This window comes from Scyliorhinus canicula, chromosome 12 (genome assembly GCF_902713615.1).
Source record: "Scyliorhinus canicula chromosome 12, sScyCan1.1, whole genome shotgun sequence".
NCBI lineage: Eukaryota > Metazoa > Chordata > Chondrichthyes > Carcharhiniformes > Scyliorhinidae > Scyliorhinus > Scyliorhinus canicula.
Window position 1 is genome coordinate 123,989,160 of NC_052157.1, and position 27,120 is coordinate 124,016,279.

At 45.9% G+C, this 27,120-nt stretch overlaps 1 protein-coding gene across 3 annotated transcripts in view; it reads left to right on the plus strand.

The window, feature by feature from the left end:
* The window catches only part of LOC119974781 (syntaxin-1A), a 339,400-nt gene that overhangs the window by 31,632 nt on the left and 280,648 nt on the right, over positions 1-27,120 (plus strand). For all 3 annotated transcript variants that reach the window (XM_038814026.1, XM_038814025.1, XM_038814027.1), the window contains exon 2: positions 11,737-11,814. In XM_038814026.1, coding sequence (XP_038669954.1) covers positions 11,737-11,814 — 78 coding nt within the window. The remainder of the gene's footprint in view (positions 1-11,736; positions 11,815-27,120) is intronic.

Consider the following 27,120-nt stretch of genomic DNA (forward strand, 5'->3'; position numbering starts at 1 on the left):
GAGGTAGGTGAGCACTTTGGTGATAGTGACAACAATTCAGATACTTTTACTTTAGCGATGGAAAGGGATAGGTATATATCGCAGGGCAAGTGTTCTAGCTGGGGGAAAGGCAATTATGATGCGATGAGGCAAGACTTAGGATGCATAGGATGGGGAAGGAAACTGCAGGGGATGGGCACAATTGAAATGTGGAGCTCATTCAAGGACAGCTACTGCGTGTCCTTGATAAATATGTACCTGTCAGGCAGGGAGGAAGTGGTCGAGCGGGGGAACCATGGTTTACTAAAGTAGTTGAATCACTTGTCAAGAGGAAGAAGGAGGCTTATGTAAAGATGAGACATGAAGGTTCAGTTAGGGCGCTCAAGAGTTACAAGTTAGCTAGGAAGGACCTAAAGAGAGAGCTTTGAAGAGCCAGGAGGGGACATGAGAAGTCTTTGGCATGTAGGATCAAGGATAACCCTGAAGCTTTCTAGAGGTATGTATGGAATAAAAGAATGACTAGGATAAGAGTAGGGCCAGTCAAGGACAGTAGTGGGAAGTTGTGCGTGGAGTCCGAGGAGACAGGAGAGGTGCTAAATGAATATTTTTTGTCAGTATTCACGCAGGAAAAATACAATGTTGTCAAGGAGAATACTGAGATACAGGCTACTAGACTAGAAGGGCTTGAGGTTCATAAGGAGGAGGTGTTAGCAATTCTGGAAAGTGTGAAAATAGGTAAGTCCCCTGGGCCAGATGGGATTTATCCTAGGATTCTCTGGGAAGCTAGGGAGGAGATTGCTGAGCCGTTGGCTTTGATCTTTATGTCATCATTGCCTACAAGAATAGTGCCAGAAGACTGGAGGATAGCAAATGTTGTCCCCTTGTTCAAGAAGGGGAGTAGAAACAACCCCGGTAACTATAGACCAGTGAGCCTTACTTCTGTTGTGGGCAAAGTCTTGGAAAGGTTTATAAGAGATAGGATTTATAATCATCTATAAAGGAATAATTTGATTAGGGATAGTCAACACGGTTTTGTGAAGGGTAGGTCATGCTCACAAACCTTATTGAGTTCTTTGAGGAGGTGACCAAACAGTTGGCAAGGGTAAAGCAGTTGATGTGGTGTATATGGATTTCAGTAAAGCGTTTTATAAGGTTCCCCGTGTAGGCTATTACAGAAAATACGGAGGCATGGGATTCAGGATGATTTAGCAGTTTTGATCAGAAATTGGCTCGCTGTAAGAAGACAGAGGGTGGTGCTTGATGGGAAATGTTCAGCCTGGTGTCCAGTTACTAGTGGTGTACCACAAGGATCTGTTTTGGGGCCACTGCTGTTTGTCATTTTTATAAATGACCTGGAGGAGGGCGTAGAAGGATGGGTGAGTAAATTTGCAGATTACACTAAAGTCAGTGGAGTTGTGGACAGTGCGGAAGGATGTTGCAGGTTACAGAGGGACATAGATAAGCTGCAGAGCTGGGCTGAGAGGTGGAAAATGGAGTTTAATGCAGAAAAGTGTGAGGTGATTCATTTTGAGAGGAGTAACAGGAAGACAGAGTACTGGGCTAATGTTAAGATTCTTGGTAGTGTGGATGAGCAGAGAGATCTCAGTGTCCATGTACATAGATCCCTGAAAGTTTTCACCCTGGTTGATAGGGTTGTTAAGGCGTAGTGTGTTAGCTTTTATTGGCAGAGGGATTGAGTTTCGGAGCCATGAGGTCATGTTACAGATGTACAAAACTCTGGTGTGGCCGCATTTGGAGGATTGCGTGCAGTTCTGGTCGCCACATTATAGGAAGGATGTGGAAGCATTGGAAAGGGTGCAGAGGAGATTTACCAGGATGTTGCCTGGTATGGAGGGAAGCTCTTATGAGGAAAGGCTGAGGGACTTAAGGCTGTTTTCGTTAGAGAGAAGAAGGTTAAGAGGTGACTTAATTGAAGCATACAAGATGATCAGAGGATTAGATAGGGTGGACAGTGAGAGCCTTTTTCCTCGGATGGTGATGTCTAGCATGAGGGGGCATAGCTTGAAATTGAGGGGAGATAGATATAGGACAGATGTCAGAGGTAGGTTCTTTACTCAGAGAGTAGTAAAGGCGTGGAATGCCCTGCCTGCAACAGTAGTGGACTCGCCAACATTAAGGGCATTTAACCGGTCATTGGATAAACATATGGATGATAAGGGAATAGTGTAGATGGGCTTTAGAGTGGTTTCACAGGTCGGCGCAACATTGAGGGCTGAAGGGCCTGTACTGTGCTGTAATGTTCTATGTTCTATAGCAGTTCAGCATAACCTCCTGGCTCTTGTACTCCTGCCCCCATTAAGAAGTCTCAGATACTGTGCACTTTATTAACTGCTCTCTCCATCTATCCTGCCATCTTCAATGACTTGTGCACATATCCACCCAGGTTCCTCTGCCACTTTAGAATTGTACCCTTTATCTTGCATTGCTCTCCATGTTCTTCCTACCAAAATGCATCATTTCACAGTTCACTGCATTGAAACCCATCTGCCACCTGTTGACCCATCCCACCAACATGTCTATATCCTTTTGATGCACTGTCCTCCTCACAATTCACATTTGATAATTAAATTGTGATTTTTTTTTCACATCAAGCTACAGTACAGGGAATTACTTGGATTCCATTAAAAGGAAGCAAGGCATTGACCCAGTTAGAAATTCACTTTGAAATGTATAATGCAGAGATTTTTATGATGCAAGACGAGAGCGATCTCGGTGAATATATTAAAATTCTGCAGTTTTTACAAAATTCTTTCTGGAGATCAGAGACGATTAAACTGATGGTTCCTGCAGGAACTGAGATGGGTGGGACAGAGTTGCCATGGGGAGAGGTTTCTCGAAGCAGCAGATTGCTTTCTTCTTCTTTCCTAATTGTGAAACCTGGCCTAGCGGGGACGAAACTAATCAGATGTTGGAGGCAGCCTTAAGCGTCAAAGGGCAGATGATGGTGTAGTGGTAACGTCACTGAGGCCCAGGCTAATTCAATTACTAAATCTGGAATTGAAAGATTCAATTGGGTTGAAATTGAAAGACCATAACAACTATCATTGATTGCTGTAAAAGAAAATCCATCTGGTTTACTAACAGGAAGGAAACATACCATGCTTACCCAGTTTGGCCTACACACTTAACTGCCATCTGAAATGGTAAGATGTGGGCAACAAATGCTGGCCTTCCCAGTGATGCATGGTGGCACAGTGGTTAGCACTGCTGCCTCACAGCGCCAGGGACCCGGGTTCGATTCCGGCCTTGGGTGACTGTGTGGAGTTTAAATTTCCCCCCCCCCCATGTCTGTGTGGGTTTCCTCCGGGTGCTCCGGTTTTCTCCCATAGTCCAAAGATGTGCAGGTTAGGTAGATTGGCAATGCTAAGTTGCCCCTTAGTGTTCAAGGTTAAGTGGGGTTACGGGGATAGGGTGGGGGAGGGGGTCTAGGTTATGGTGCTCTTTCGAAGGGTTGGTGCAGACCTGATGGGCCAAGTGGCCTCCTTCTGCAATGTAGGTATTCTATGGCTGCGAGTTGTGAAGGAATTGAAGCAAGTGGCAGCATGATGAATGTTTGACTGTCGAGTCAGGTCAACAGAAATGTGCAAATGATGAAATAAAAATTCCTTGCAAATCACTGAACTTTTTGTTTAGAAGAAGCTGTAGGGGACAAGTAGAAATAGTTGTGGTGTGTGGCATTTCAGTTCAGATGCGCCAATTGTTGAATGGGAACAATTTGGTGTGTTTGTAGCCTCGGTCATGACAAATACGAGGTTTGTTTGATGTGACCTAAAAGGAAGCAGGCCAAGGCTCAGAATACACATTGCATTCGGTACAGTTGACAATTAATCTAACCCATTGAATCTACATTAGGTTTGAAGCAGTGGGGTAGTTTCAGTGGCTGAAATGTATCGTGAGGTGGTAATGTTTCAGCACAGTCACTTCAGGATGGAGTCCCGTCCAACTTGATCTTGTTGGGTTGAACTGCTCCTGCCAATCCTTCCTGAATTGGTCAGACAAATTGGGGGCAATTGAGCAGCTGCACCATTCCTTGGGTGAGGTGGATTTCAGTAGTGAGTAGGTACAGGTATACAAACTAGAGAGATGGCAACCTGAGCCCAACTCAAACGTGAGCTTTTTTCACTTTAATTGAGGTGGGTATCCAAGAACCTGAGTTGCCAGCTCTGGAGAGCTGGGTCTATAATTATACATTTTAAATGAGGTTACTTTTTGGATTTTAGTTTGGCAGTGATTTAAAATTTACACCACGTGCACGATGATTTTGAGGTTTGGGAAACTCAGCCGAGAAATGGAAACAGAGTTGAGTGATACTTTATTTGGGGCATTATTGGTCAGCAGTGCCAATATTGACACGGGTTCAGTATTCAGCTGCTTTCTTCGTTTCCTCTGGGAAACTGGTGAGAGTTCTTGTTGTGAGTCACATATTTGTCCAGTTTAGTGGCGTTACATTAGATGAGATGAAATCATCTCCCTCAGTTCCAAATACCACATCCTAAGAAGATTGGCAAGCAAGAGCTTCCATGCATTGGTCAATGATTCGGCTTGACCAGGAGGATTTGCAGGTTGATATTCACCTTGTTTAGCCACGTTATGAATGCCCTTTGCATGACCGTCAAATGGGGCTTGAACCCAGAGTTTCTGGCTCAGAGGCAGGGGCACGAGCACTGTACCCCCAAGACACCCCGGGAGAGAATCGTACCTGCTTGAATTTGGACTTTGGATGAGGACGGCAACAAGCATCCACAGCAGCAAGAGTGTGCTGGAGGGAGTGAAGAACAGAAGAGGTAACCAACAGACGGGTTGAGTTTGAAGGAGGCACTCTCAACATGACAGAGTGCACAGATAGAGATGCCAATACTGTGGATGCTGGAAATCTGAAATAAGAACAAAAAAAGCTGGAAAAAAAAATCAGGTCGGGCAACCTTTGTGGAGAGAGACACAGAGTTAGCATCTCAGGTCAATGACCTTTCATTAATTTTTGTTCTTAATTGTGCAGATAGAGGCTCAGTATTGAAATTGTTACAACAGTTGGTTGTAGACTTCTGCAGCATCCTCGAAGAAGGTCTACTACATACTGGATCAAGAGGCCATGCATTATCAGTGGTTGTGAATGTCGTCTCTGCCCTCAAATCCTTCCAGGAAGCTATCAGAAACATAGTGAAAGTCCTTCAGACAGCTGCAATTTATTGCAGATGGCAAGTGATGGATGGATTCTTTGCCAGTGCTGCGAGCTATGTAACTGTGACGATAGCCAATATGAGCAAAACCCTCTGCTCCATGACCTTGGCTGTTTTCCCACAGGGGGAGGGTGTTCCATAGATTGTAAACACATGGCAGCCTGAGCAACACCAGATCAGCCCCATTCTTCAACCACAAGAGATTTCATTCTTACAGCGTTCTTTTTTTTTTAAAATTCATTTACGGGATGTGGGCATCACTGGTTAGGACAGCATTTATTGCCCATTCCTGGTTGCCCTTCAGAAGGTGGTTGGGAGTTGCCTTCTTGAACCACTGCAGTCTTGAGGTCTAGGTACACTGTGCTGTTAGGGAGCGAGTTCCAGGATGTTGCTCCAACGACAGTGAAGGAATGGCGATATATTTCCAAGTCAGGGTGGTGAGTGACTTGGAGGGAAACCTCCAAGTGGTGGAGCCCCATGTATCTGCTGCTCTTGTCCTTCTGGATAGTAGTGCTCATGGGTTTGGAGGCTGCTGCCTAAGGGACGTTGGCGAATTACTGCAGTGCATCTTGTAGATGATACGCACGGCTGCCACTGTTCGTTGGGTTGAGGTTTTGAATGTTTGTGGAAGGAGGAGCAATCCAGCAGACTGCTTTGTCCGTGAGTTTCTTGAGTGTTGTTGGAGCTGCACTCTTCCAGGCAAATGGAGAATATTCCATTACACTCCTGATTTGTGCCTTGTAGGTGGTGGACAGGCTATGGAGGGGTCAGGAGGTGAGTTGCTCTCTGTAGGATTCCTAGCCTTTGACCTGCCCTGGTGGCTCGTCCGGTTCAGTTTCTAATATATGGTAACCCCCAGGATGTTGGTTGGTGTACAACCAAAAGAAAAGGCAAGCCAGTGCCAGATTCCCTGAAATACTTGCATACTGCAACAGTCCAACATCCCCAGCGTGTTACACTTGGAACTAGCAACAAAGAATTCCTTGAAACCTGGTCATGATAAACCTAAAGGAACCCACCAGTGAGCATGAAGAGTTCTACAAAGCGAGCCACATATATAATCAAGCAAGCCATCACCTTGCTCGAGATGTGCTTCGGGTCGGGAGTCCGGTGAGGATCTTGAGGATAACAGTGGCGTGCTGCATGCTGTACAACAAGGCAATGGTGAGGATTACAAGTGGAGGGAAAAGATGACATACAGCCCTCTTCACCTAACTGGGAAAATGAAGTTGGGACCCCAGCACCAGTTCAGCCACTAACATAAATGCTCAGGATGACAAGAATGCCATAATAGCAAAGGTTCAGTTGGTCACTTGCATTGGACCAAGATAATTATCACAACCTCGCACCTCCTGTCCTTGCCACCACAGGCTGAAAGAAGCCCTGGAACCACCTGAAGCACATGCAGCAATTTGACCTTGCCTGTTCAGGTTATCACATTCTTCATCGAGTAACTAATAACCCAATCCAAGATGGCACTTGGGGGTAAGGACAGTGAACATGGGAAAGTGGTGCAAACTAATAAATGTGATGTAGCTAAATAAATTAAACTGAATGACAGGATATTTTCACACAAACATTCGGTGAGCTCCAAAGCTTTTCCATTCCCTGCTGCCTCTGTGTATTACAACTCCTGTGGCTCCAGTAGAGGTAGTGTTGGGTTGTTCTAACCCTGCTCTGATTTTCGAGAGGCTTGCAAACAGTGGCTCCGAGGTGCTGGAGTTTCCGAGAGGTTTGCCAAGACTTTCTTCATAGTGACCATAGCTACCTGTAGCAGAGGCTGTTTATTAGGTACTGATTGATGGAGGAGATGATGGGACAACATGGGAATGGTTTCAGTGGAGTTCCCAATTTTATGTTCCTGTTTGCCATCAGCCTCCCCCTTGACCAGTGGCACATCACTACAGCCTATCTGTGAGAGATCAGATCTGTGATGCCTTATAAGATCACAGCCACGACAGGTTATTCTGTTCAAGGTGGTAGCAATACTGGCACCTCGCGTTTTCAGGACCTTGGACAGAGCATGCAGGAACTAATTCTGCGCTGGCTAAGGTCCGCAAAGGCTTGAACTGGACTTCTCCATCCTCTGTTGTAAGTGTGCCTGCCAGTGCTGCAAACATTTGCTGCCCCCTCTATCGTTCTCCTTTTCATTGATGGCCCCAGGCTTAAGCATCTCCCTCTCAGAGCTGGGAGAGAGCTGCGCCACCTGATGTAGATTCTCCCCAGCTATCTCTGCCTCGACTGTCTGCTTGTGCCCTGCAGATGTCAACTTTGAGATTAGTGTTGAATCAAATCTGGTCCTTTTCCTCTCAGTTACAATTTAGACTCTTGTGCCCCTTTCCCTACATAACAGACATATGGTCTTCAAGGCATGTGCGCACCTGCTGAGCATAATTAGTGGCTAGATGCATCACAGGTGGCACCAGTACATGTTTGAGGAAGTCCACTGAGAATTGGGTGGGCTGTATGAGGTGACATCACATTACGCAAGATTTGGGGTTGTTTGGTGGGTGGAGAATGGGAGAGGTGAGGATGCATGTATTAAGGGACTAATGGATGCTGCTGAAGCTTAAGTGATTGTGATTTGATGAGAGTACATTAAAAGAGCAGGTGGGTGGGAAGAACGTCTTACAGGGTTTGTGATCACCTCTCTGGATCTGATAAGCCATTAAACGGCATCTTTCACTGGGTGCAAGTACAGAGTACTATAGTTCTTTTGTTGACCTCCTCTAAACACACCTTCACGGTTGCAGAACCAGGTTGCTTTGCTGCATTGCAGGGAAACAGGAGGGGCTCCTAACTCTCTGCAGCAGTACATCACGTACCACCTTGTTGAAGCATGGTAGTGTTTTTGACTCCCTGACTCCATCTTGCTCTCCTGAAATGTCCCCAACTTATTATTATTATTATTATAGATGCAAAACTCAAAATGATGAAATCTAACTTCATCTGTGATTCATGCTCTTTATCATCCTTCCCCAGCCACCATTCCAGATATCAACCCTTATGGTGATCAACCCCCTCGTATCTGTCGCAGATACTCAGTGTATTGATGATTTTCTTTGGTCAATATGTAGATTGTTGGTTGATTTTAAGTTGGTAAATGTTGGGCTGGAATATTATGGGAGTGACGTGGGGAGTCACCAGGTGAGAGCCAGTGAAGCTCTGCATTGCTCACGGGCACCCACGGAGTCCTACCCACCAAGAGCAGTTGGTCAATCAAAGGCTGGCAGCCTTTTGAACCACAGCACTACCTGGGGGTTGGGAAATGCTCCTGGAAAGACATCCACCTAAGGTCTAGTATCATTACTGGATCCCAGGCCAGAGATGAGTGATGGGGGGAGGGGGGGGGGGGGGGGGGGGGGAGGGGGATGTGAAGTGAGTCGGCAGCACGGGCAGAAGATTGGGTCCTCCTGACAGATCCTTCAAAGGTTGGGTCTCCTGACAGATCCTTCAATCGAACACAGTGGTTTTGGTTGAGGGGACCGTACAGGATTGCTTGTTCCCCCCCCCCCCATCCCCCCCCCCCCCCCCCCCCCCCCCCCCCCCCCCCCCCCCCCCCCCCCCCCCCCGGACTGCAGCAGCAGCAGCAGCGGAACGAGGCCCTTAAGTGAGAATTAATTGCCGTCTCACCATGAACCTAATTGAGGTTCTAAGGGGAAAGCCTCCTTCCTGCCTGGTTTAAATACTTCCCGCCACCAAGCCCACCACAGGGGAGAGAGCACAAAATTGCCCCCTATGTTTGCAGCGGTGATTGATTTGATTTAGTCTTGCAGCTGCGTTTCAAGTTAATTTCAGTTTGCCAGTCTGTCTCAGTGGCTAAATTCAGTCAGTGACTCTGCATGTGTATCGGTGGTTCATTTCAGTGTCTAATTCTGGGCTATGTCAGCTTGCTGCATTGACTTTAACAATGGCTATTTGAGGGAAATCGAGGTCAACAGCAGCCATCATGTGAGGCGCGAATGCTGTTATTAGACTGTCTGCCATGTTCTCTATCGTAGCAGCTTCTGAATATCTATATTCCAATTGATCCTGTGCCTCCAAATGCAGGCTTGTCACACCAGCGAATTTGCCCCTGCCTCAGATTAATTAGCAGGCTGTCCTGTATCAGCGTAACTGATAACAATTTAATGGATGATGCAATTAACCGTTAACCTTTACAGACTATGCTATTTCTGCTCAAATTGCAGCTTATTGTGGATAGTATAATGCGGAATGACCAAGGGCTGCAGCCAGATATTTATCACCCTGACTGGAAGCTTCACAGCTTCGGGAAAGCAGTATTATCTTCACATGACTAAGGCTCCTTGTCTCTAAGTAGTTTCATTGTTTCAGATTGCTTTGGCAATGAGTCCTACGTCATTTTGTGACCTCGCTTAAGAACTGCAGAGCCCAGTTCACACTCTGCATGTGGATAAAGTATGGCTGGATGGGGAGAGGGACATGGACACAGAACAGGATCTGCTTTCTACAAACAATCTACCTAAACCTGTTCACAAAACAAAAGTTTCAAGTGCTGATGATAAAAACTGTAATGTGATTTTGGATTTTGTAAAATTAACATTTCTTTAAGTGTAACTTGCTGGTTGGTTGTAGGTTTAATGCATAAATGTTGTAAAATGTGGTACCAGGGGCAGCAAACTGGGCTGGACACAGATGTGTCAGACTGTCCAATGCCCCAGGGCAGATTAGCAAGCTGGTGCCCAGTTCCTAATGGTAGACAGTGAGGGTACCGTCCCCCAGAGAGCAGCAGACTGATGGTGTATAGAGCCTGAGGGCAGAGCAGACAACTGGTGTATGGAGCTCCAGGGCAGAGCAGAGAACTGGTGTACGGAGCTCGAGGGCAGAGAAGAGAGCTGGCGCATGGAGCTTCAGAGCAGAGTGAGGAACTGGTGTATGAAGCTCCAGGCCAGAGCTAGAGCTGCTGTAAGGAGCTCGAGGGTAGAGTAGAGAGCTAACACATTGAGCTCCAGGGCAGAGTGGAGAGCTGGCGTATTGAGGTCAAAGGCCGAGCGGAGTGCTAGCACACGGAGCGCTGCTTCCCCGCCCCCCCCTCCCCCAGAAAAGGGAGTTGGTGCACTGACCCCCCCCCCCCCCCCCCCCCCCCCTCTCAGCAATGGGACGGAGCCCCATACCCCAGAAAAGGATGCAGGTGTGCAGTTGTGAAACATAATAATAATGATCGCTTATTGTCACGCGCAGCCTTCAATGAAGTTACTGTGAAAAGCCCCTAGTTGCCACATTCTGGCACCGGGGAGGCCGGTACAGGAATTGAACCCGCGCAGCTGGCATTGTTCTGCATTACAAGCCAGCTGTTTAGCCCACATGGCAACAGCCTTGAAATTAGCCTTATGAAGAGGGTTGGTTTCAAATTTCTTTCAGCCTAATCTGCTTCTTCTCACTTACACAAGGCCTTCTATGGTAAACATTGCTTTCCTCTTCCCAAAATGGGTGTTGCAAGGTATCTATGTGGATGCCCATCTGCCTTGTATAAAGGCTATGACCTTGAAAACTCCAGGCTCTCCGAACAGGATGTGATTCCTGCTGCAATACAGTTACAACTGGAACAAGTTTACAGGTATTGAGGGCTCATCTACCTAATGTGCGACTGGCTGTACCTTTACTGATAATCCATGTCCTCTCGCCCTGTCTGAGCCAATAACTCCTATTCAGCATTGTAAATTTGACTATCGGTTGTGGCAGCTGCAGACCTGGTGAGGGTTTTAGATCTTCAGATCTATGGACAAAGCTGCTGAGACCTCAAATATTCCATCAATATCTAGCTCCCATGCCTATCAATGTGACATCGATCAACAATCAACAATTAAAAATGAACCACTGCACCAAGAACTGAAGAGCTGAGCAAGTATATTAACGCCTGAAGTTAGAAGGCGCTGCACTTATCTTTGCAACCCCACTGTTATATTCTATTCGCAATAGCAAGTAATGTGGTCACTTGTATTCTTTCCCAGTAATTAACCTTAGATTATTATGACTGCGTTGTGTTATTATCCTGCAGTCCTGCAATCTTTGTGATTTAATGACACGAAGCAGAATCGCTGACTCGTGTCAGACATTACATTTACGAGTGTCCAAACTGGGACTAAAACCACGGTTTACAGGGGTTCCCTGGTGTTTTACATTAATAAATGGTGAACTGGGAGGGATTTTTGGCTGCAATCTCATTTCTGGCTCCAACAGGGAAACTGCAACCTGTGTCTAAATTTCTTCACTTGTAATCCTTCCAAACATTTTTATTCTTAGTTTGTGTAATGTGCAGGCCCAGGCACCCCTAAAGGCACCCTATGTTACTAGCAACGTAAATACGTCTCCCTTACACCATCGATTTTCATCAACACCTCATGGGAAACCCAAGAAGCAAAATAAATAAAACACGTTTGAAAACTCTATGGAAAAAATAAGAGGGGATAATAATTCTATGGAAAGAATATGAGGGGATATTCGGATCTTTAGGACATGCTTGGGTGGTGCTGCCCTGTTCATTGGGGGCACTTCTGACCTGGGTTGTGCGTAATTAATATTCTTAACTCTTTCACAGGCAAAGGACAGCGATGATGATGATGAAGTCAGTGTTAACGTGGACAGGGACCACTTCATGGATGAGTTCTTTGAGCAGGTGAGATTGTTATAAGTGGAGGCAAAAGGATGGGCGCTTATACCCGGCCTATTAACAGTGGGATTTCACTGGGGATGTAGGTTCAACCGAAATGCCTGTAAAGGGAGCAAGGGTACGCCATTATGGCGTTGGATGTGAACCCAAAGTATTCAATGTCAGTACATGTGATTCTCAGTTAGGAGCTGCCCTCTGGAGAAGTCTTCTCTAAACTTTCAGACCTACTGAAATCAAAAGATTGGAGTAAATTACAGATAGATAATACCAGCATCTTTTAACAGCCAACAATAGAACCTCTGTAGAGTTCCTCAGCTAAAGCAGCTCAAGACCTGTTCACAGAAACATAGAGTCCCTACAGTGCAAAAGGAGGTCATTCGGCCTATCGAATTTGCGCACAGACCCTCCGAATGAGTACCCTACCTAGGTCCAGTCCTCCACCCTATCCCCATAGCCCCGCCTAACCTTTGAACACTTTGCGGCAACATAGCATGGCCAATCCACCTGACCTGCGCATCTTTGGACTGTGGGAGGAAACCCGAGCACCTGGAGGAAACCCACGCAGACACTGGGAGAACGTACAAACTCCACACAGACAGGTCATCTAAGGCCGAAATTGAACCCGGGTCCCTGGCGCTGTGAGGCAACATTGCTAACAGCTGTTCACCTTGCCGCCCTGTTGCATTTTATTTTGAGAGCAAACCTGATAAGCTAGAGATGCAAGCACAAAATGTAGGAGTTGGTCATGCCCAAGGAGTTCCTGCACAGACCAATAAAACCATTGACCTTTACGGTACAGGAAGAGCTCCCTGATGGCTGTAGACCAAGGCAATCCAAACAAAACCTCACGACCGTGCTGCCTAGCCACATAGACAATGTTGTCGAGGAGAATACTGAGATACAGGCTACTAGACTAGAAGGGCTTGAGGTACATAAGGGGGAGGTGTTAGCAATTCTGGAAAGTGTTAAAATAGATAAGTCCCCTGGGCCGGATGGGATTTATCCTAGGATTCTCTGGGAAGCTAGGGAGGAGATTGCTGAGATTTGATCTTTAAGTCATCTTTGTCTTCAGGAATAGTGACAGAAGACTGGAGGATAGCAAATGTTGTCCCCTTGTTCAAGAAGGGGAATAGAGACAACCTCGGTAACTATAGACCAGTGAGCCTTACTTTTGTTGTGAGCAAAGGTTTATAAGAGATAGGATGTATAATCATCTGGAAAGGAATAATTTGATTAGAGATAGTCAACATGGTTTTGTGAAGGGTAGGGCGTGCCTCACAAACCTTATTCTTTGAGAAGGTGACCAAACAGGTGGATGAGGGTAAAGCAGTTGATGTGTGTATGGATTTCAGTAAAGCATTTGATAAGGTTCCCCACGGTAGGCTATTGCAGAAAATATAGAGGCATGGGATTCAGGGTGATTTAGCAGTTTGGATCAGAAATTGGCTAGATGGAAGAAGACAAAGGGTGGTGGTTGATGGGAAATGTTCAGCCTGGTGTCCAGTTACTAGTGGTGTACCACAAGGATCTGTTTTGGGGCCACTGCTGTTTGTCATTTTTATAAATGACCTGGAGGAGGGCGGAGAAGGATGGGTGAGTAAATTTGCAGATGACACTAAAGTCGGTGGAGTTGTGGACAGTGTAGAAGGATGTTACAAGTTACAGAGGGACATAGATAAGCCGCAGAGCTGGGCTGAGAGGTGGAAAATGGAGTTTAATGAAGAAAAGTGTGAGGTGATTCATTTTGAGAGGAGTAACAGGAAGACAGAGTACTGGGCTAATGTTAAGATTCTTGGTAGTGTGGATGAGCAGAGAGATCTCGGTGTCCATGTACATAGATCCCTGAAAGTTGCCACCCAGGTTGAGAGGGTTGTTAAGAAGGTGTACAGTGTGTTAGCTTTTATTGGTAGAGGAATTGAGTTTCGGAGCCATGAGGTCATGTTACAGATGTACAAAACTCTGGTGCGGCCGCATTTGGAGGATTGCGTGCAGTTCTGGTCGCTGCATTATAGGAAGGATGTGGAAGCATTGGAAAGGGTGCAGAGGAGATTTACCAAGATGTTGCCTGGTATGGAGGGAAGATCTTATGAGGAAAGGCTGAGGGACTCGAGGCTGTTTTCGTAAGAGAGAAGAAGGTTAAGAGGTGACTTAATTGAAGCATACAAGATGATCAGAGGATTAGATAGGGTGGACAGTGAGAGCCTTTTTCCTCGGATGGTGATGTCTAGCATGAGGGGGCATAGCTTTAAATTGAGGGGAGATAGATATAGGACAGATGTCAGAGGTAGGTTCTTTACTCAGAGAATAGTAAGGGCGTGGAATGCCCTGCCTGCAACAATAGTGGACTCGCCAACATTAAACGCATTCAAATGGTCATTGGATGGGCACATGGACGATAAAGGAATAGTGTAGATGGGCTTAAGAATGGTTTCACAGGTCGGTGCAACATCGAGGGCTGAAGGGCCTGTACTGTGCTGTAATGTTCTATGTTTGCTTTAGCAATGGTTCATTGCAGAGAATTGCATAGTCCAAGTGACCTCCGTATAGTGGCATCCTTTTCACCTAATTTTTCAATTTTGTGATGAGCTTTGCAAAGAGACTTGTTTATAAGCAGAAGACTACATGAGCCCTATGGGCAGGTGAAACGTCAGGGGTGCAGATAATCAAAAGTGTCGAAAGGGGGGGGGGGGGGGGGGGAAATATTCTCCTCCTGGGAAAGGGTCTTGTTGATAGCCTTTGGGAGGGTTGAGAGATGGAGAACTAAGAAGAGATGGGCGTAAGTGAAGAAATAGGAAATCCAAGGTGCAACCATCAATCTGCAGGTGAACGATAAAAAGAGTCTGCACCCGATCAGCTGAATGTTGAGGTGACAGCGATGCCGTGTGAGTAGAGTTGCTCTGGCATTCGTATCTCTTAATGGTGCCTTTCTGTCTGCTGGCCTATCTTCCATGGGAACATGACCCTCCATATGAGCTATTTATTTGTCAAAGCGATGGTTTGCTTGAAATAAAAGCAAAATATTGAGGATGCTGTACATCTGAAATAAAAATAGAAAATGCTGGATAAACTCAGCAGATCTGGCAGCATCTGTGGAGAGAGAAACTGAGTTAATGTTGCAAATCCAATATTGGAACTGTGATGTTTACCTTGGTCTGAAGGTGCCAAAATGCCAGTAATGGTAGTCATTCACAGGGTACAGACCTTGGTGTATTTTTAATCTGGCCTGTTATTACGATCCCAGACCAGACCCCAGCAGAGGCTAGGATACTGGACAAAAACCCAAATATTTTAGTTGATTTGTAGAACTGTGTGGATAGAATGATTCACTGCAGGAATGATTGCATGAAGAAATAGGGCTTTGGTATTTCTAAAACAAAACTTTATTATAAATACAATATTCAACCTTTTTAACTTCACACCCAAAAAAGAACAGCTTCCAATGAGCCCTTAACACTACTACTCAATTTCCCATTAAAAAAACAAGAAAAGAAGCAGACAGTTCTCAATCCAGGTTAAAAATCAGCAAGGTATATAGTAATAGTTGCTTTACAGAACAGATTCAGCCTCTTGTTAGATCCCCTTCAGACTGTGGCTGAATATCTTCAAATAGCTGCCAGCATTCAGCCTCCTTCCTTGTCTTCAGCCAAGACTGCTCTTCTTTTAGAATATTATTACATTTTCTTTTAAACTATCCTATTCTGAAAGAAAACTGCCTTTACACGAGGTCTAAAAACAAAGCTTGCCAGGTCACACTCCACTTCCAAAGCCAATTTCCAAAAAAAAAAACACTTGTCTCTCTTGGCTCCACCCAGCATTGACCTTATCTCCCCAAGCTAAAAATGCAAATCAACTTTCTCGGGACTGAAAGCACATGAACTCCCCAGGGATTTCCCCAGGCAAACCACTATGCATTAGCCCAGACTGAAAAACACATCCTTTGTCAATTTCACCTCCTGGCTACTAAAACCACTCAGGCTTTGCAGAACAGAATTATTTTTTTTTTCAAACATCACCATTTCAGTCAAACACATTCTAACCCCAGACTTTTTACCCTTAAATTTCCCAATACATTTATAATTCAATTTCCCTAAAATATTCCATTTGTCACAATTTTATCACTGCTCTTCCTCCTTCACACATCTAAATTATGTTAACTTCTACTGGGAAGACCATTGATGGTCATAACGATGAGGGAGATAAAATAGTGCATCAATCGACAAAGGTTCATGAGCACCTAAAGCGCCGGTAGGGGGGAAATAAGCAAAAATGTGAAGAGAGAGAGTTAGGTAATTTTAAATTTGCTTCACCAATTTATTTGCTGTTTCTCAAAATAATACACCAGCATACGTTGCATTAGAATAAGCAGTTCCGAAGCAGCTATTGGACCCAAATAGTCCCTGGTAGCGTAGGAATCCGCATGGAAATCATTTGGAACAGACACTCAGAATACCAGAATGCTCCAGCCCCAAAATTCATATTTACATATAGCTCTATCTACCTGTGCTCAATACCAGCATTCCCTGCTTACAGGAGTTGTGTATACTGCACAGTGAATGGCGATGTGATATGGGATTCTACACAATTTTCTGGTTGAATCCGCTCGATTTACTCCAATTAATTGGGTGCACCTGATCAAGAAATCAAGCCTGGGGCAATTCTCTCTTGAGTTTCTGTCTTACTGCATTCTGGTTGGTCTGAGCTGATTTGAGATTGTCTGTCTCGACTGAAGTGAACCTCGAGGCAAATCTGTCCAGTGAGTTCCACGTGCTCTGAACAATTAAAGTTTTCTCTCTCCTTTCAGCCGGACTGGAATGTTTTCTTTGTATTTGCTTTTCTTTAACGAGAAGTTGGTGGTGCCCCAGAAACATAATGTACCCAGATACCTGGCGTCCATCTCCAATTCAAACTCCGCAAGTTGTGATCATTTGTTTTCAGATATTTGTACAAGGAATATTTTCTTGATGGGAAATAAGCTCCATTGAGAGTCATTGCAAATTGTAGTAGAGAAACTCTTGGCCTATTGTCACCCCAGCCCTGAAAATGAGAGCATCTGATATTAAGATTTTATCAGGATCTGATTTCAATTTACATTTAATAATGAGCAAACAGTGTTTTCTCCAGTGGAAACTGGTTTAAGTCCACAAAACTGGCCCATTTGGCCATATTCCTTGGCCAATTAAGTTTATTGCTTGGGCACTGGCAAGACTCCGGAAGACATTTATCATTCTCTTTCCTTTTTAAATGTCAGATTCCAATTCCACTGATTTCAAGACTGAATTACCCAAGTCGGGGTTTTATTTCCTCATCAAAAACGCATTGCATCTCCATTGCTGAATTTGTTAAAAGATTCACAGGACTTGAATCCAGAGCCGCATATAATGCCATGGAGCATTTAATATTTTCCAGGCTCCTTGCAACTTTTCAGGGATTGATCTTTCATACTTTTTTTTATTCTAGCATGGCCGGCATTTATTACCCATCCCTTCAGGGTGGCACGGTGGCACAGTGTCCAGCAGTGCTGCCTCAGAGTGCCAGGGACCCGGATTCAATTCTGGTCTCGGGTGACTGTGGAATTTGTACTTTTCCCCCAAGTCTGCATGGGTTTCCTCCGGGTGCTCTGGTTTCCTCACACAATACAAAGATGTGCAGGTTACATAGCTTACATAGAACATACAGTGCAGAAGGAGGCCATTCAGCCCATTGAGTCGGCACCAACCCACTTAAGCCCTCACTTCCACCCTATCCCCATAAACTAGTAACCCCTCCTAACCTTTTTTGGTCACTCAGGGCAATTTATCATGGCCAATCCACCTAGCTCGCACGTCTTTGGACTGTGGGAGGAAACCGGAGCACCCGGAGGAAACCCCATGCAGACACGGGGAGAACATGCCGACTCCGCACAGACAGTGACCCAGCAAGGAATCGAACCTGGGACCCTGGCGCTGTGAAGCCACAGTGCTAATCACTTGTGCTGCCAAGGAGGATTGGCCATGCTAAATTGCCCTTAGTGTCCAAAAAGGAGGGGGTTACTGGGTTATGGGGATAGGGTGGAGACATGCTCTTTCAAAGGGTTGTTGCAGAGCCTTCTTCTGCACTGTAAATTATCTGATTCTAATTGCCCTTAAGGGGGCAGAACCAACCATTGCTCTGGATTTGGAGTTTTGTATAGGCAAGACCGGGTAAGAACAGCACATGTCCTTCCCTAAGGGACATTGGTGAACCAGATGGATGTTTATGATGATCACCAATGGTTTCAATTCCAGATTGTATTAGATTCAAAGTTCACCACCTGCTGTGGTGGGATTTGAGCCCAGGACTCCAGAGCATTACGCAGGGTCTCTGGGTTACTAGTCCAATACCACGACTGATATATGCAGTGATGAAGAAATTTGAAATTCTTCAGGCAGTTGGCAGCCTCCTCATCGGGCAGTGGGAGTATCACTGAGGCACAGATTGGGGCATTTGTTGATGATATGTACCATGGTTTGCACTGCGGCAGTTGCACAGGGGTGAGTCTTGGTGTCCTGAACCAAAGAGGTTGTTGTGACAGGGTCTGACCCCATACAAAACCTGTTCAGTTTGATCCATTTGACACGTGGGAGCCCGTGGGATCATAACCAAGTGCTGATTCTGGGCTGTGTTGTTGGTGTTGAGCCATAGGTCCGCAGCAGAACTGCTTAGCTCAGGCAGGTTGGTCCAGATTGAGGCATTTGCTGAGTGGGTGGGTGAGTGTTCAGTGATAATACCACGGCATCTCCTTGCCTCATAGAAAATTATGTTTTTATTTGGCGATTGTGATCATGGCTATTTTAATTTTTCACTTGTTCAGAGCAATTTATATATGCATGCCTTGTAGTGTAATATGATTTACAAAGGGAATAGATAAGCTTTTCCTAGGCAGAGCTGTATCATAGTCAAATCCACACAGGTGACAGAACCACTTGCATTATTGACCTAGTTTCAAGAAAGGGGCAGAGTTTATTGGTTGTGATTGTTAATCCCATCAGAAAGTTCAACAAGCAACACCATTACAGTTTGGTGTTGTCCGAAAGCAAATATAAATAACTGCAAATTAATTTGTAGGAAAGCTTCCTGATACTTTGAGCTCTAATATGAATGCATTCAATTATGAAAGATGTCTTTTGGATATTTCATTACCTTAAATTTGCCACCACAAGCAAAGCACCATTGCCGTAGAAACCCTCTCCTTAACCAGGCAATTGAATGAATTTGAGCTGTAGAAAACACACTGTAAATGCCTAATTTCACATATTGGGGGCAGTTCTCCGGCCTCATTGCACCCGGTGCAATTTCTGTTATTTTGGGAGAATCGCTATTGCGGGAGACCTGAAAAGGGATTTACGCCGGGCACAAATCAGTTTCCCATTCTCCCATCCTGCTCCAGTGGGCTTGAACAGGATCTCACCCAGAAGGGGTGAGAATCAATCAAAGCTGATTTGCATTCATTTTTATTTCATTAGCCCCCCCCCCCACACAACTAATGGGAGGTCACCCTGACAAGCGAGGACCAGGCACCAGGGACATGGAGGGGGAGCAAAGGTGCTCTCTACACTTGCCTCCAGGGCTCCGTGGTGGGGGATGAGGGAGGTCGAGCTGGGCTGGAGGGGCTTTCCTGGGATGGGGGTCGCATGGCAATTCTTCTCTCTCTCGATTTGAAAATCATTAAACTCTATTTCAGCATGCCAATTTTAAAGAGCTGTCAGTTGTAGTTAAAAGTCTTCCTTCTGATGTGTTGGAGATCTTAGAGGTGCTTTTCTCACCTCTTTATCAACAGGTCCAAGCTATTTTAAAGGAGGCTTTAGCGGTTTGTTTTTATAGCTCTTCACAGTCTACTAACTCTGAAGTGCTTCCTAGAAAGAGCAGGTGTTATTTCTAACTACAGTTTTTTTCTGCTGGGGTTTCCTCTTCCAAAGTCCTCCCTAGAAGGGCAGGTGCTCTGTCTGAGTGCTTTTTGTCATCAGTGGGCTTTTTTCTACTCTGAAGTGCTGCCTGGAAAGAGCAGGTGAGAGGTCTAAGAGCATTTTCTTTGAACTGGATCTATTTCAATCTCTGATGCCTGAACAGCGTACCTGCACTGGAGGACCTTTTCCAGCATCGAAGCAGCTGGCACCATTCAAACATTGAAGTGCAAAGGTTCCTCAATGAGGAGCCTCTCGCAGCCACTGTTGAATTATCTGGATAGACTTGTCGACCACACCGGGAGGGTCAGAGTCTTTTGTAGCCCCGGATGGTTGGGACATGAGATAGGCCCCATCCCTGCCACTGCTAGGTTGGCACTAACAGGGGCCCTGGAAAGCAGGGGTGGGATTCACTTGGGGTGGCCGGGAGGAGGGGGTGCCTGATGGCAGCGATTGGGGTGGGTGCTGTAGGGTTATCCCGAGATTGGTGCTCCCTTTAAAAATGGTCCCTGATCTCTGAGGATCCAGCTTTGCCAGCTCCTTTGGATTCCTTGGCGCAAATCACCCTGGCTCCTAATTCAAATTCTAAGTGTGGGTGGATTGCGATCTGGATCGCGCTGATCCACCCCATGGGAATTGCACCTCGTTTCCCGCTGGAGGCCACCCTTGGAAATCTTTTGGGAGAATTCCACCCACTAGCTTTCTGTGCCCCTTTCCAAATTATGAGGAATATTAAAATGGTGCCTGAGGTGCTGGTGTCTGTGATGGGAGAGGTCCAGGATGTATGTATGGGGATCATGGAAATGTTAGATTTCCTTTTGTTTTAAATGTATTGTATTCCAAACTTATTCAAACGGTTACAAAATATAAACAGTCTGGGGAGCACTCCCTGACACACAATTATACAGTTTGGACAATTGTTTCCCATTTTCACCCCCCCCCCCCCCCCCCCCCCCCCACACACCCCGTGACGAGCATCTCTTCAAACACAGCCACGAACGTCTCCCATCTTGCCTAAAAGTCCTCCGCTGAACCCCTCCATTCGTATTTGATCTTTTACAGATGGAGAAAGTCGTATAGGTCTCCCAGCCATGTTACTACCCCTGTTGGCATTGCCGACCGCCATTCCAGTAGGATCCTTTGCCGGGCAACCAGAGAAGCTAAGGCCATGACATCAGCCTTCCTCCACTCAGTCCTGGCTTTTCCAATATCCCAAATATCGCCACCAAAGGGTCCGGCCCAACCTCCTCCTCCACAATCCTTGTTAGTGCCGCGAACATTCCCACCCAGAATCTCTCCAACGTCTTGCGCCCCAAAACAGATGTGCGTGGGTTGCTGGTCCCTGTCCACACATCTCACAGTCACCTGCCACTCCCTGGAGAACCCACTCATTCTCGCCCGAGTCATATGCACCCTGTGTATGACCTTGAACTGTATCAGGCTCATCCTTGCGCACAAGGAAGTCGTGTTTACGCTGCGCAGCGTCTCACTCCACACTCCCCAGTTTATCTCCCCTTCTTTTTAATTTTGACATCCTGCCCGCCTCCCTGCTCTCCCAGCCACCCATATATGTCTCTGAATCTGCCCTCTCCATCCACATCTGTAAGCAGCGGTTGCTCCAGCAGGGCATACTTCGGTGGCACGGGGAACTCTTTCCAAACCTTCCGTGCGAAGTCCCTTACCTGCAAGTATCTAAACCCATTTCCTCTTGGGAGCTCTACCCTCCCCTTCAGTTCCTCTATACTGGCAATCCTCTCTTCCAGGTACAGATCTCTCACCTGAACCAGCCTCACTTCTCTCCACTTCCTTTACATACTGTCTGTCTCCCCTCCCCGGCTCAAATCCGTGGTTTTCGCGCAGAAGCATTAACACCAACATCCCCTGTATCCTAAAGTGCCTCCGCAACTGGTTCTAGATCTTCACTGTGATTTGCACCACTGGAATCTCCATGTATTTCCTTGGTGCCAGTGCCAACACTGCCGTCACTATAGCCCCAGGCTGGATCCTGTACAGGATTCTTCCTTCTTCCTAACCCATTCTGCTTCCTCTCCATCCCACCACCACCTCATATTCTCCACATTCGCCGCCTAATAATTACACAGCAGGACTGGCAAATCCAACTCCTCTTCTGCCTCTGCCTCTGTAACAGGGTCCTCTTGACCCTTGGTACCTTCCCTGCCCACACGAACTCTGACATAATTGTATCCAGCTTCCGGAAAAAGGCCTTTGTTACAAAATTCGGAAGCGTCTGGAATGTGAATAGAAACCTTGGCAGGTTGTTCATCTTCACCACTTGGAGCCTCCCTGCCAGACTCAGGAGCAGTGTGTCCCACCTCTTCAGATCCCCCCTAACCTCCTCCGCCAGCTTTGTTAAATTCTATCTATCTCTGGCTACTTTAAATGGTAACCAAACACTTCACTTTTTCGTACATTCAACTTCTATCCTGAGAACACCCAAACTTCCCAAATAGGCCTATAATCCTCTCCATGTTCTCCAGCGGGTCCGACACATACGGTAACAGGTTGTCCACATATAGTGACACCCGATGCGCCCTGCTCCCCCTCGTAATCCCTTGCCATTTTGCTGACCCCCTAAAGGCCATTGCCAGAGGATCTATAGCTAGTGCAAACAGCAGCGGCAACAACAGGCACCCCTGCCTTGTTCCCCTGAGTAACCCAAAGTTTTGTGAGCCCATATCGTTGGTCCGCACAGCCACCGGTGCCACATATAACAGGCGCACCCACGCCACAAAGGTCCGCTCAAACACGAACCTTCCCAGGACCCCAAAATAAATAGCACTACTCTACCCGGTCAAATGCCTTCTCCGCATCCATGGACCCCACTACCTCCGATACCTCTCGACTGAGTCATGATCACATTTAACAGTCTCCTTATATTACTAGAGGGCTGCCTGCCCTTTACGAAGCCTGTCTAGTCCTCCGCAACCACCCCCGGGACACAACCTTCCATTCCCCCCCCCCCCCCCCCACCACCAGCTTAGACAGCACTTTTACATCTGTATTTAACAATGATATGGGTCTATATGACCCATATTCTAATGGGCCCTTCCCCTTCTTTGATGTCAATGTGATCGTTGCCTGCATCATCGTCTCCGGCAGCTCCCTGTTCTCCAGTGCCTCACTGGACACCTCCAATAGATGCAATGTCAGGTCCTTCGCAAACTCCTTATAAAATTCTGCCTTCTCCTTTAAAGCTGCTGACATCTCCCCTCTTCTCAAAAATACCAACATCCTTGCAAACTATCGTCTTGTCTCCAACCTCACTTCAATCCTTAAATGTAGTGTTGCATCCCATCTTATCTGGAAGCCCATTTGGAATCCTTCCAATCAGGTTTCTGTCCTTGCCACAGTAATAAAACTGCTTTTAACAAAATCACCTTTTGTGACTGTGACAAAGGTAAATGTTCTCTCCTTGTCTGTCTCGACCTATTTTCAGCCTTTGACACGGTTGCTCACACCATCCTCCTCCAACATCTGTCCACTCTCGCCCAGCTATATATGAGTGTTCCACCATTATTTATTGATTCAGAGTCAGAGAACCACTCACAATTATTCCTTTATCAGCTCCCGCATTGCTACCTCTGGTGCTCTCCAAGGATCTTTCCTTGTCCCCTCCTATTTCTCATCTACACAATGGCCCTTGGTAACATCACCTGAAGGCAAGGCATTATTTTATTCATCTATGCTGACAACGCCCCTACCTCCTCACCACCAGCATCCTTGATGTTACACTTGCTACATTGTCAGAATGCTTATTCAACATCCAGTATTGGATGAGCAGAAGTTTCCTCTAATTAAATATTGGGAAAACTGAAACTATTGTTTCCCCACTCCAAAATCCATTCTCTGGCTACCACTCTATCCTTTTCCTCGGCAACAATCTGAGATTAAAGTCAGTCTGTTCACAGTCTTGGTGTTCTGTTTGATCCAGAGCTGAGCTTCCAACCTCCTATACGTGTCATCGTTAAGACTGGCTATTCCACTCTGCAACTTCACCCATCTCAGTTCAGCTGCTGTGGACATCCGCGCTTGTGCCTTCATTACCGCTAAACGTCAAAATTCAAACGCACTCCTGGTTGGTCTCCAAACTCTGCCCTCTGTAAACTTGAATTCCTCTAAGCCTCTGCTGCCCCTATCTTGGCTCGCAGCAAGTCCTGTTTCCCTATTGTCCGTGTGCTGACTGACCTACTTGGCTTTTGGACAAGAAATGTCCTGATTTCAAAGTTCCCATCCTTGTTTTCAAATCCCTCTATGGCTTTGCTCCTCCCTATCTCTCAATTGTATTTCAGCTCCATAATCCTCTGAAGTGGGCTCCTCTAATCCTGACGTCTCTTGCATTCCCAATCATAATTACTACTGGTGGCTGTTACAGAATGTAATTTGTGTGCAGAGTATTCTTCTAAGCCTTTCCCCGATGTAATTGTTTTAGTCGTGTCTGATTGAGTATGTGTGGGCTTTGGTAGGTTTTTTAGTCTGCAAGAGGGTGACCTTAAGCAAGACCTGTTTTACTCGTGCTCCTGTTTTCATAGTTATCTCTGTTGCTACTGTTCTGTTGACTTACTGTTATTGTCAAACTGCATTTTTTTTACTTGTATAAAGAAGGTCCTTCTTTTAAACAATGAATTCGACTACCTACTTTGTGGTCTCCAGTTGCCACATCTTTTGGCAATGAGGAGAAAACAGCAAGAAAATAAAACAAAGTTTTGCGATTTTCAGCTTGGCAACATGAGGTTGCATTCAACGAGTAGCTAGTTGTCATCATGGGTTTATTCAATGGAATTTCAAGTTAGCAATACCGTGCCTATATTCGGGCCATCGGTGAGTTCGATGAGAGATGAGAGGACTGGGCTGAATACGTGGAGAGGTTACTGCATTTCTTTTTAGCAAATGGAATAGAAGATGAGTCAAAATTGATTCACCTGATTGTGTGTGGGGTGAAGATTTAGAAGTTGATGAGGAATCTGCCCACAACACTGAAGCCAGGGGAGATTTCATTTGCAGATTTAGTTGCTCTAGTCCAAAATCACCAAATCCCGAAGCCCTCTGTGAATGTTCAAAGATTCAAATTTCATAGCCATTTTAGCAAGTAAATTGGTGGCTAATATGTGGCAGAATTCCACCAGCTGTCAGAGCACTGTGAATTCGGAGCAGAGATGGACTGGTTTCAGCCTTAATGAGGACAGAATTCAGCATCGGCTGTTGGGTGAAGCTGCACTGACTTTTAAGGAGGCTCTGGGAATTTCGGAAGGCATGGAAATGGCTGCCAGTAATGCTAAAGATAGTCAGAAGGCTAATGTTGGCACCCAGATGGGAGCGCTACATCAAATGAAGAAAGTTAATTAATTAGAACAGTACAGCACAGAACAGGCCCTTCGGTCCTCGATGTTTTGCTGAGCAATGATCACCCTACTCAAGCCGACATATACCTATACCAGTAACCCAACAACCCCCATTAACCTTATTTTTTAGGACACTAAGGGCAATTTAGCCTGGCCAATCCACCTAACCCGCACATCTTTGGACTGTGGGAGGAAACCGGAGCACCCGGAGGAAACCCACGCACACACGGGGAGAACGTGCAGACTCCGCACAGACAGTGACCCAGCCGGGAATCGAACCTGGGACCCTGGAGCTGTGAAGCAGTTATGCTAACCACCATGCTACCGTGCTGCCTCCGGTAGTGCAAGCATAAAGGCTAAAACAGTGGAGTGGTTTAGGTGTGGTGGGCCACGCTATTTAAATTATTGCAAATTTGGGGTTGCTGTTTGACACCGGTGCAAGGAGGGGCATTTAGTAAATAAATTCAGAGGGGTGTGAAGCACAATGTGAAGGCTGAGCAAGAAAATTTAAATTTGAAGAAGCCTCATTCAGCTACACATCATTTAGACAGCTCAGAGCAGGCAGAGGAGCAAGAAGTCCATATTCCACATAATGGTCAAGAAGCAAGGGCGGGGCAGCATGGTGGCACAGTGGTTAGCATTGCTGCCTGTGGCGCTGAGGACCTGGGTTCAAATCCCGGCCCTGGGTCACTGTCCGTGTGGAGTTTGCACGTTCTCCCCGTGTCTGCGTGGGTTTCACCCCCACAACCTAAAATTTGTGCAAGGTAGGTGGATTGGCCATGCTAAATTGCCCCTTAATTGGAAAAAATAATTGGGTACTCTAAATTTATTTTTTTTAAAAGAAGCAAGGGCACACCTCCTTATAGTCAAAGATAAGGGACCAATGCAAGGGCAGATTGGCTCAGCAAAATCCCATTGACGTGGAATGAGATCAAGCACACGAGAGTGACCGAGGATGTTGTGAACAAGTATCTGGACGTGTTCAAGGATGAACTGGGTACATTGAGTGGTATGATTGTGGTACATTGTATGTATATCCTCAGGCTGCTCACTTTATCAAGACCAGGACCGTGCCTTAAGTCATAAGAAGGAAAGTGAAGGTGAGTTGGAAAGGCTGCAAAGGCTTTGAATCATTGAGCCTATTTCATCTTTCTCGTTGGGCAGCTCCAATTGTTCCTGTCCTTAAAAATGATGGTGCGGTATGCATATGTGGTGACTACAAGCTCACCACTAACCAAGTTTCCAAGTTCGATGTTTATCCATTATCTAGGGTGGAAGATTTGTTTGAAACTTTTGCGGAGGCAAAACATTTTCAAAACTGGACGTGAGCCAACATATCAAAAACCCCTGGAAGATTTGAAGCAGTACGTGACTATCAACACAAACAAAAGGGTTTTTCACGTACAATAATTTGGTCTTTGGCGTATCCTCCAGTCTGGTGATCTTTCAGAGGACGATGGACAACCTGTTGCAAGTCATTGCTCAGGTGGCAGTCTTTTAGATGGCATCTTAATTACAGGGAAGACCGCGGAGGAGCACCTGAGGAATCTGGATAAAGATTTTAAAAGGTTTTCCATGGCGGGACTGCACCTGAAGAGGAGCAAGTGCATTTTCCAGGCAAAAAATATAGAGTATCTAGGCCACAGAATCACTGCACGAGGCTTGTGTCCTGTGGAGGAGAAAATTCAAGCCATTAAGAAAGCTCCGGAGCTCAGAAATATGTCAGAGCTCAGGTTGGTTTTGGGCTCGGTGAATTATTATGGTAAATTCTTGCCAGACCTGTCTACAGTGTTGGCTCCCTGTACGTACTAATGCACAAAGAAACCAAATGGAATTGGGAGCCTGCACAAAAGAAGGCTTTCAAGGATGTGAAAGCACTAGTACAGTCAGCTAATCTAGTCAATTTTGATCCCTGCAGAGAACGTATTCTGGCGTACGATGTCGCGCCCTATGGTATGGGATGGTACTTTGTCACTTAATAGAGGACCGGTCCGAAAAACCCATCGGTTTTGCATCTAGGATGCTAACAAAGA